The 11,695-nt window shown below is 48.9% G+C and overlaps 1 protein-coding gene across 1 annotated transcript in view; it reads left to right on the forward strand.

Annotated features, from left to right (window-relative positions):
* The window catches only part of PATJ (PATJ crumbs cell polarity complex component), a 254,691-nt gene extending 244,617 nt beyond the window's left edge, over positions 1-10,074 (forward strand). Inside the window, 2 exon segments of the mRNA XM_038752385.1 lie at positions 6,255-6,378; positions 9,215-10,074. Coding sequence (XP_038608313.1) covers positions 6,255-6,378; positions 9,215-9,361 — 271 coding nt within the window. The 3' untranslated portion in view covers positions 9,362-10,074.
* Positions 10,075-11,695: the final 1,621 nt, after the last annotated feature.

The following is an 11,695-nucleotide window of genomic DNA, read 5'->3' on the forward strand; positions in this document are numbered from 1 at the left end:
CTGTCAATAATGTTGGTATTTGTTAAGCGCTTACTATGCGCAAAGCACTGTTCTAAGCGCTGGGGAGGTTACAAGGTGATCAGGTTGCCCCACAGTGGGCTCACAGTTTTAATCCCCATTTTACAACTGAGGTAACTGAGGCACGGAGAAGTGAAGCGACTTGCCCAAAGTCAGCTGACGGTTGGCGGAGCCGGGATTTGAACCCGTGACCCCTGACTCCAAAGCCCGGGCTCTTTCCCCTGATCTGACCAGGGGCTGAACGAAGCCTGCCAGGGACCCCGCTCCGGAGTAGCCGGCGGCCAGCTCAAGAGCCAGGGCATCCCAACATGTCTATTCTCAGGGGGTCGTCGTCGTAAGAGCCGGCCCTCCCTCCCGGCGACGTCTAAGAAGGGCAGGCTCCACCTCAGAGAGGCCCCGGAAACTAAATAAGGCTCCAAAAATAATACCGTATATCAATATCCCCGTTATACAGATGAGGAAACTGAGGCTCGCAGAGGATAAGGAAATCCCAGCAATAATAATCATTAGAACAGTGCTTTGCACATCGTAAGCGCTTCATAAATGCCATCATCATTATTATTATTATTACCTGTTAAGTGCTTACTATGTGGTAATAAATGCCATCATCATTATTATTATTATTATTACTACTACTACTTAAGTGCTTACTGTGTGGCAAGCACTGTTCTAAGCGCCGAGGTAGATACGATTTAAGCAGGTTGGACACGGTCCCTGTCAATCAATCAATCAATCAATCAATCGTATTTATTGAGCGCTTACTATGTGCAGAGCACTGTACTAAGCGCTTGGGAAGTACAAATTGGCAACACATAGAGACAGTCCCTACCCAACAGTGGGCTCACAGTCTAAAAGGGGGAGACAGAGAACAGAACCAAACATACCAACAAAATAAAATAAATAGGATAGAAATGTACAAGTAAAATAAATAAATAAATAAATAGATTAATAAATCTGTACAACCATATATACATATATACAGGTCCCACGTGTCCCACGTGGGCCTCACAGTCTTCATCATCACCATCAATCGTATTTATTGAGCGCTTACTATGTGCAGAGCACTGTACTAAGCGCTTGGGAAGTACATATTGGCAACACATAGAGACAGTCCCTACCCAACAGTGGGCTCACAGTCTAAAAGGGGGAGACAGAGAACAGAACCAAACATACCAACAAAATAAAATAAATAGGATAGAAATGTACAAGTAAAATAAATAAATAAATAAATAGAGTAATAAATGTGTACAACCATATATACATATATACAGGTCCCACGTGGACCTCACAGTCTTCATCATCACCATCAATCGTATTTATTGAGCGCTTACTATGTGCAGAGCACTGTACTAAGCGCTTGGGAAGTACAAATTGGCAACATACAGAGACAGTCCCTACCCAACAGTGGGCTCACAGTCTAAAATCCCGCTGAGGAAGATACGAGTTAAGCAGGTTGGACACGGTCCCTGTCCCACTCGGGCCTCACAGTCTTAAATCCCGTTTTACAGATGAGGCAACTGAGGCCCAGAGAAGCGAAGTGACTTGCCCAAGGTCACACGGCAGGCAAGTGGCCGGGCTGGGATTAGAACCCGGGCCCGTGCTGTGTCTACTAAACCACGCTGACTTTTTTCCCGTGAAAGTGATACATACCGTTTATCCTCCTTATGGGGAAATAGAGGCCGAGGCTGAGCACCTCCTCGGGAGTCGATGAGGAGTCTTCCTCTCCAGTTGCATTTGTTGGTCGGAGGTTCTTCCACCGTTTGATCGTGGTCATCTGAAGTAGACGACAGTCACTGCTCTCGGGTTATTCTGCCGCTTCTGCCTTTCTGTTGCTGGAATGGCATCCTTCCCAGAAGTAATGCCTCTGGGAACTAAAGTAGCAGAATCCATAATTTATTTAAATAAATAAATAAATAAATAAATAAATAAGTAGATAGATAGATAAATAAATAGATAAACAAATAAATAAATAAGTAAATGAATGAATATATGAATATATGAATATTATAATAATAATAATAGTGGTATTCGTTAAGCTCTTACTTTGTGCAAAGCACTGTTCTAAGCGCCGGGGAGGTTACGAGGCGATCAGGTTGTCCCCTGGGGGGCTCACAGTTTTAATTCCCATTTTACTAGAGACCACTCTTACGTGACTTCGATCCAAAATTATTTTGCTGAATAATAAGAGTGATAATGTTGGTATTTGTTAAGCGCTTAATGATTTACTCGGTCACTCTGGGGGATATGAGCTAACGCTGTGCGAACGGCTCTGCTCTAGGAGCCTGGGAAGACAGAATAAGAGGGCATGATCCTTGCCCACAGTCCAGAGAGTGAAATAAACATATAAAAATATAGATATGAATATAGAGTCCAGAGGGGGAGACAGACATTAATATATATTAATATCATATATATTGTATATTAACATAATATATTGTATATATAATAAATTATAATATATATTAATGTCTGGATCCCCCTCTAGACTCTAAGGTTGTTGAGGGCAGGGAACGAGAATTGTATTGTCCACAATAAGCAGTCAGTAAGTGCCACTGATTGATTGAATACTGGCATCCAATTGGACTTGTCAGTGTCTGAAAGCAACAAATAATAATAATAATAATAATAATAATAATAATGGCATTTGTTAAGCGGTTACTATGTGCAAAGCACTGTACTAAGCCCTGGGGAGGATATAAGGTGATCAGGTTGGCCCATGTGGGGCTCACAGTCTTAATCCCCATTTTCCAGATGAGGGAACTGAGGCCCAGAGAAGTGAAGTGACTTGCCCAAAGTCATACAGCAGACATGTGGCGGAGCCGGGATTCGAACCCATGAGCTCGGACTCCCAAGCCCGGGCTCTTTCCACTGAGCCACGCTGCTTAGGACTGATTAGTTAGTTTCTACTAGCTTCTACTATTTTTTATGATATTTGTTAAGCAGTTACTATGCGCCAGGAACCGTACTAAATTCTAGAGTAGATAAAAGATAATTAGGTTGGGCACAGTCCCTGTCCCACCTTGGGCTCACAGTCTTAATCCCCATTTTACAGATGGAGTAGCCGAGGCACAGAGAATAATAATAATAATAATAATAATAATGGCATTTATTAAGCGCTTACTATGTGCAAAACACTGTTCTAAGCGCTGGGGAGTTTACAAGGTGATCAGGTTGTCCCATGGGGGGCTCATAGTCTTAATCCCCATTTTACAGATGAGGGAACTGAGGCCCAGAGAAGTGAAGTGACTTGCCCAAAGTCACACAGCTGACAATTGGCAGAGCCGGGATTTGAACCCATGAACTCTGACTCCAAAGCCCGGGCTCTTTCCACTGAGCCACGCTGCTTCTCGTGAAGTGAAGAGAAGTGAAGTGACTTGTCCAAGGTCACACAAGTGGCAGAGCTGGGGTTGGAAACCAGATCCTTCTGACTCCGAGGCCCATGCTGTATCTCTTTTTTGCTCTAGTCTCTCTTTTTTGCTGTATTGTACTTTCCAAGCGCTTAGTCCAGTGCTCTGCACACAGTAAGCGCTCAGTAAAGACGATTGAATGAATGAATGAGTATCCACTAGGCCATGCTGCTTCCTATAAAGGGCTTGCTTTGGGTCAAACACTGGACTGTACTAAGCGTGGGATGAATACCAAACAAAGGCATTCAGGCCCGATCCCTGCCCCACCAGGGGCTCACAATCTCAGTGGGGGAAGACAGACGTCCGTAGACATGACACGGGCGACCGAAAATAAAGAGTCCAAAATAGGAGGAGCACAAAGTTTCTGAACAATGGAATATCCCTTAGAGGGAATATTCTGATGATATCAACAGACCTGGTTTAATCCCTTTCCCACCGACGGCTCCTGGTTTTAAAAGAGAAGGGGCACCGGTACGTATTTCATCCCCATTTTACAGACGAGGAAGCCGAGGCACAGAACCCACACCCGAGCCCGAATGGGACCTAAATCTAATCGCTATAAAGCGTGATAATTGTCGAAGAGAAGTCTTCCGCACGGGAGTAAGCTGGGCCCGAAGCTTTTAGGTCCTGGAGTCCCTCACTTGTTTAATCCCTTTCCCACCAAAGGCTCCTGGTTTTAAAAGAGAAGGGGCACCGGTATGTAGTTCATCCCCATTTTACAGACGAGGAAGCCGAGGCACAGAACCCACACCTGAGCCCAAATGGGACCTAAATCTAATCGCTATAAAGCGTGATAATTGTCGAAGAGAAGTCTTCCGCACGGGAGTAAGCTGGGCCCGAAGCTTTTGGGTCCTGGAGTCCCTCCCTAGTTTAATCCCTTTCCCACCGAGGGCTCCCGGTGTAAAAGAGAAGGGGCACCGGTATGTATTTCATCCCCATTTTACAGACGAGGAAGCCGAGGCACAGAACACACACCCAAGCCCGAATGGGACCTAAATCTAATCGCTATAAAGCGTGATAATTGTCGAAGAGAAGTCTTCCGCACGGGAGTAAGCTGGGCCCGAAGCTTTTGGGTCCTGGAGTCCCTCCCTTGTTTAATCCCTTTCCCACCGAGGGCTCCCGGTGTAAAAGAGAAAGGGCACCGGTATGTATTTCATCCCCATTTTACAGACGAGGAAGCCGAGGCACAGAACACACACCGGAGCCCGAATGGGACCTAAATCTAATCGCTATAAAGCGTGATAATTGTCGAAGAGAAGTCTTCCGCACGGGAGTAAACTGGGCCCGAAGCTTTTGGGTCCTGGAGTCCCTCCCTTGTTTAATCCCTTTCCCACCGAGGGCTCCCGGTGTAAAAGAGAAGGGGCACTGGTATGTATTTCATCCCCATTTTACAGACGAGGAAGCCGAGGCACAGAACACACACCCGAGCCCGAATGGGACCTAAATCTAATCGCTATAAAGCGTGATAATTGTCAAAGAGAAGTCTTCCGCACGGGAGTAAGCTGGGCCCGAAGCTTTTAGGTCCTGGATTCCCTCCCTTGTTTAATCCCTTTCCCACCGAGGGCTCCTGGTTTTAAAAGAGAAGGGGCACCGGTACGTATTTCATCCCCATTTTACAGACGAGGAAGCCGAGGCACAGAACCCACACCCGAGCCCGAATGGGACCTAAATCTAATCGCTATAAAGCATGATAATTGTCGAAAAGAAGTCTTCCACACGGGAGTAAGCTGGGCCCGAAGCTTTTGGGTCCTGGAGTCCCTCCCTTCCTAGTTGACTCTTCCTTCCAGTCATTTCAGCGTGGCCTAGTGGAAAGAGCGCGGGCCTGGAAAGTCAGAGGATGTGGGTTCCGAACCCAGCTCTGGGACCTTGGGCAAGTCGCTTCACTTCTCTGAGCCTCAGTTCCCTCATCTGTAAAATGGGAATTAAGCCTAGGAGCCCCAGGTGAGACGGGGATTTTGTCCAGTCTGATTTGCTTACAGCTTAGAACGGTGCTTGGCGCGGGTAAGCACTTAACAAATACCATTATTATTATTATTATTTCTTTGGTGAAGTGATAATCCTATGTGAGAGGCAGCTCTTTGACTGGATCACAGATTTGCTGCAAGTCTATGAGACTGTGTTGTCCGAAGCTTCTCTAGCCTCTCTTGGGTTAATATGGAAACTGTCTCCGTCTCAGTTTATTTGCTACACTGAGATAACTTTTGGGTAGGGACCGTCTCTATATGTTGCCAACTTGTGCTTCCCAAGCGCTTAGTCTAGTGCTCTGCACACAGTAAGCGCTCAATAAATACGATTGATGATGATGATGATAGTCCAGTGCTCTAGCGCTCAATAAATACGATTAATTGATTGATTGATTGATGAGGACATCGGAGACAAGTGAAGTAATCTTCACTCAGACTTTTACTATGAGTTGAAAGACCCCCCGTCCTCCCCTTCCCACCAATAGATGGAAACATTTTTAGGACAGAAATTCACTTTCTGACTTCACTCCCCACCCAGAGAGAGTGTGAAACGATCGAGGAAACCTTAAAAGCCCAAGTTCATTGGGACACTGGCCCAACTGTGCTTAGTACAGTGCCTGGCACATAGTAAACGCTTAACAAATACCATAATGATCATAATAATAATGATAAAATGGCCAGCCATGTGGCAAAGGATAAGTTTAGGGTCTTTTTTTTTTTCAGCCGGGGGGGAGGGAGAATAGAAAAGCTCCAACAGCAGAGGCGTTAGCCTTAATTCCCCAGTTTGAAAGTCTCTCTTCACAGCTCTCTTCTTCCGTGCAAATGAAAGCCCCACTGAATGTATATGGCATGCCTTGTGTTTCAGAACCCCTCAACCTAAGATTATTGCTATGGAGAAAGGCTCTGATGGACTGGGTTTTAGTATTGTAGGGGGATACGGAAGTCCCCACGGAGACCTGCCCATATATGTCAAGACTATATTTGCAAAGGTATTTTTTTTTTCCTCTTTATGGAATTATTATTTTTTTTAACCAAGATAGGCGAGCCGCTGGAGTGGTGCACTTTACCTTGGGTTTGTGCGGGTTCCTTTCATCCTCCTCTGCTGGAGCAAAATCACCAGCCGGCGAGAGGAGCCGCGGTCGCCGATGAGATCTGGTTTCTGTAGGAAGATGGTTCGGCCGCAAAAAGCCTTTCCCCACTGGCAGACCCGCCCGCCGTGGGAATCATCATCGTCAATCGTATTTATTGAGCGCTTACTGTGGGCAGAGCGCTGTACTAAGCGCTTGGGAAGTACAAGTTGGCAACGTATAGAGACAGTCCCTACCCAACAGTGGGCTCACAGTCTAAAAGAGTACGGAATGAGAATGAGAGTACTGCCCTGTAATGGGAGAGAAAAGAGGGGCCCCTCTGTCTTTCTCCATTCATTCTTGAACAAGAGAAGCGGGATGGCTTAGTGGCTAGAGCCCGGGACCCAGAAGGACCTGGGTTCTAATCCCCGCTCCGCCACTTTTTTTTTTTAATGGCATTTATTAAGCCATTAAATGATAAATGAGGGAACTGAGGGAAATGATAAATGGCTCATTTATTAAGCCATTTTTTTAATGGCGTTTATTAAGCTTACTAGGTGCAAAGCACTGTTCTAAGCACTTGTCTGCTGTGTGACCCTGGGCGAGTCACTTCACTTCCCGGGGCCTCGGTTCCCTCATCTGCAAAATGTCCCTATCGAGACGGCTCTGAGTGGGACGGGGGACTGTGTCCAACCCGATTTGCTTGTATCCACCCCCAGCACTTAGTACAGTGCCTGGCACTTAATGAGTGCTTAAACCGCTGTTGGGTCAGGACTGTCTCTATATGTTGCCAACACGTACTTCCCAAGCGCTTAGTACAGTGCTCTGCACACAGTAAGCGCTCAATAAATACGACTGAATGAATGACTGAATGAAATACCATAAATATTACTATTATTCATTCATTCAGAATCTCCCCCTGTAGACTGTGAGCTCATTGTGGGCAGGGAATAATAATAATAATAATAATGGCATTTATTAAGCGCTTACTATGTGCAAAGCACTGTTCTAAGCGCTGGAATGTGTCTGTTGTTATACTGTACTCTCCCAAGCGCTTAGTACAGTACTTTGCACACAGTTAGTGCTCAATAAATACGAATAAATGAATGAATTGTATTTATTGAGCGCTTACTGTGTGCCGAGCACTGTACTAAGCTCATGGGAGAGTATGGTATAATGATAAAGAGGCACATTCCCTGCCCACAGTGAGTTTACAATCCAGAGGGAGCTTGCAAGTGACTTGCCCAAGGTCACGCAGCAGGCAGGCGGTGGAGCGGGAAAATGAAAACCCAGGTTGCCCTGGCACCTAGGCCCGTGCTCTGCCCATTAGGCCACCCTGCTTCATCCTTCCCGCACGGCTGCCCACCGACCGCAGCGGTCTCCAGCCGCAGCCTCCGAAGCCAGCGCGATAGAAAAGTAATGGTGGTATTCGGAAAGCGCTCACTAAGTGCCGAGCGCTGAGCTGAACGCCGGGGATGGAAACAAAATAAGCAGGTTGGACCCCAAGGAGGGAGGGAGATCAGGGCGGAATCTCCATTCTGCGGATAATAATGATAATGATGGCATTTATTAAGCGCTGACTACGTGCAAAGCACTGTTCTAAGCGCTGGGACGGAAGCCCGGAGGAGTGAAGTGACTTGCCTAAGGTCACCCAGCCAGCGAGTGGCAGAGCAGGGATTAGAACCCAGGTCATCCGACTTCCGGGCCCGGGCTGGATGAAAGAGCCTTTAATAATAATAATAATAATAATAATAATAATAATAATAATAATGGTATTTGTTAAGCACTTACTATGTGCGAAGCACTGCACTGTTCTAATCGCTTTTCCACTGAAGTGAGAAGTAGAGTGGCCTAGTGGAAAGAGTCCAGGTCTGGGAGTGAGAGGATTTGAGTTCTCTTCCTGGCTCCGCCACGCGTCCGCCGTGTGACCCCGGGCAAGTCATTTCCCTTCTCCGTACCTCAGTTCCCTCATCTGTAAAGTGGGGATTAAGACCGTGAGCCCCACGTAGGGCACAGACTGTGTCCAACCCCATCTGTAAAATGGGGATTAGGACCGTGAGCCCCACGGAGGACACAGATTGTGTCCGACCCCATCTGTAAAATGGGGATTAGGACCGTGAGCCCCACGGAGGACACGGACTGTGTCCAACCGGATTAGCTGGGGTCTGCCCCAGCGCTGAATGCGGTGTCTGGTACATAGTAAGCGCTTAACAAATACCAATTAAAAAAAAAAAATAAAGTGACAGCACGGAGGGGCTTGGTTCTCAAAGCTACAGGGGACAACCCTGTCATGACTGCTCCAGGAACGCCTCCCTGCTTACAGGTGTTCCCGGCGGTCCTCTCCTGCCGACGGCAGGAGCTGTACTAGACGCTGAGCTGCAGGCTGAGACGCCCCCCGAGCCGCGCTGGGCCGTTCTGAGAGGAGAAAGGAGAAGGGTTTCGTCGCTAGCGTCGGCAGAAACGTGCTCACTAAACATTACCGCCCCTCTTAACCGCTTCAAGATCGATCCCTCCCTCCGGATTTACCCGGACCCTACGGAAATAGCTTGGAGTGAGCGCTTACTGTGTGCTGAGCGCTAAGCTCAGCGCTTGGGAGAGCCCCAGTGAACGGCTAATAGACGCTTTCCCTGTCCGTAGACGGTAGGCTCTGTAGCTAGACGTCGTCTCCACTCCATCCCCGTACCGGGAGGGTGGCGGACGAGGGAGTCGAAGGGCCCGGAAGCGGCGAGGCCGTGATGGAAGGGTTTCTCGTCTCCAGGGAGCGGCAGCAGACGGCGGGAGACTGAAGCGGGGAGACCAGATCCTCGCCGTCAACGGGGAAGCTCTGGAGGGGGTCACCCACGAGCAGGCGGTGGCCATCCTGAAGCGCCAGAGAGGAACCGTGACGTTAACCGTGTTGTCCTGAGACCCCCCAACCCCCGGCTCGCGGGCCCCGGAGAGCCACGGCCAGCCTTGAGTGCGACGCAGGCTGGGCTGGACCGCTCTCCTCCCCTTTGCGAGGTGAAGCGATCTGGGATTTCGCCTCCCGATAGGAACGGATTTCCAGAATCCGATTCCCTCTCTCGGGCCTGAATTTCAAATCCCTCTTCATTTCACCTTTTAGCCTCGGGATTCGCCGACCGCCCCCCACCCCGCCTTCTCGCCGCAAATGGGGGGTCCTTCGGAGCTGCCGGTCCCGAAACGGACACCCCCCTCCCTTTCCCAGCGCGCCGAAAATTAACAGCGGCAGAGCTCATCTGATGAGCAGAAACAAATGTCATCTCGCTCATGATTTACTTATGCTAATTGTCCTTTCAAGTAGGCCAGAAAACATTCAATTACCAGTGTTCCAAGTGATGAAATAGCCAATTCTCCCGGGGGAAATCATCCGTGCTCTACCCAGCCTTCGAGTCAAATCCTAACTTCTCCGATTTATCTCTCTGGATAGGTCCTTGCGAGGTAGTCGCCGACAATGAGGAATCAACTTGACGACTTTTAAGACGAAAAGGGGCCCTTTCCCAGCAGCTTAGAAGTCTTCCCAACCCCACTGCTCTGTGAGGAAAGGATGAGTCCGATAATAATAATAATGATGGTATTTGTTAAGCGCTTACTATATGCCAAGCACTGTTCTAAGCGCTGGGGTAGATAACAAGGTAAACAGATCATCCCACGGGGGGCCCACAGTCTTCATCCCCATTTTACCGGTGAGGTAACTGAGGCCCAGAGAAGTGAAGTGACTTGCCCAAAGACACACAGCTGCTAAGTGGAGGAGCCGGGATTAGAACCCACGACCTCTGACGTCCAAGCCCGCGCTGTTTCCACCGAGCCACCCTGCTTCTCGATGCTAGTGATGATAATAAAAAGAATTGCGGTACTAGATGAGCCAAGCACTGTTCTAAGCGCTGGAGTAGAAAGAGGACAATCCGATACGAGTGCTCCACAATCTAAGGGGAGGGAGGACGGATGGTGAATCCCCATTTTACAGATGAGGTGACTGAGGCACAGAGAATTCATGCATTCAGCCAGTCAGTCGTATTAATTGAGCGCTTACTGTGTGCAGAGCATTCATTCATTCATTCAATCATATTGAGCGCTTACTGTGTGCAGAGCACTGGATTAAGCGCTTGGAAAGTACAGTTCGGCAACAAATAGAGACAATCCCTACCCAATGGGCTCACAATCTTGAAGGGGGGGAGTGAAGAACAGTGCTTTGCACATAGTAAGCGCTTAACAAATGCCATTATTATTATTATTATTATTATTATTATTATTATTATCATTATTATTATTAAGTGACTTGCCCCAAGTCCCCCCAGGCAGGCGAGTGGCAGAGTTGGGACCCAGGTGCTCCGATCCCTAGGCCCGTGCTCTTTCCGCCAGCCCGCGCCGCTCCGAATTCCTTCATTCATTCAATCGTATTTATTGAGCGCTTACTGTGTGCGGAGCACTGGACCGAGCGGATCTGCCAGCCTCTTTTAGACTGTGAGCCCACTGTTGGGTAGGGACTGTCTCTATATGTCGCCAATTTGTACTTCCCAAGCGCTTAGTACAGTGCTCTGCACACAGTAAGCGCTCAATAAATACGATTGATGATGATGATGATGCCAGCCGGCCCCGCTGGAGCGGTTCGCCGCTGCGGAGCCGGGCCGCGTTGTGTTCTGCTGCTGCCATTGGGGCACTGAGAGGGAAAGCTTGGTATTAATCAATCCATCGTATTTATTGAGCGCTTACTGTGTGCGGAGCACTGTACTAAGCGCTTGGGAAGTCCAAGTTGGCGACATATAGGACGGTCCCTACCCAACAGTGGGCTCACAGTCTAGCCGCGTCTGTAAGCGGGTGGCCCGCTCTTCAGCTGCACCTGTTTCGGTCTCCCCGAATCGGGGGGATGCAGGAGGGGGGACAAGATGGGCGGACGGCTCCCTGACGCTCCCCCCGACCCACGGCAGCTCTTCTGTGGTGGGAGGACGGGGAAGGGGGAGAATTGCGGGAAAACCGGCTTCGGTTCTGGGATTTAGCGGCGGGTGGGCGGGGAAGCGCTTTCCCCCGAACGCCTTCGCCGGCCACCGAGTCCCGGAGCTAGCCCCCCACGACACAACCCGCAGTTGCTGCCCACTCCGTCGGGACGACGGACGCAAACGTCGACGGGCCCCTCCAAAGCTGTCCCGCGTTTTAAGCGCTCAGCCCGGTGCTTCGCCTGCGCTAAGCGCTCGGTAAATACGATCGAACGAATTCGGATTCCGAGCACTCCCCGACCCGAGGG

The sequence above is a fragment of the Tachyglossus aculeatus genome, chromosome 10 (assembly GCF_015852505.1).
Source record: "Tachyglossus aculeatus isolate mTacAcu1 chromosome 10, mTacAcu1.pri, whole genome shotgun sequence".
Classification (NCBI taxonomy): domain Eukaryota; kingdom Metazoa; phylum Chordata; class Mammalia; order Monotremata; family Tachyglossidae; genus Tachyglossus; species Tachyglossus aculeatus.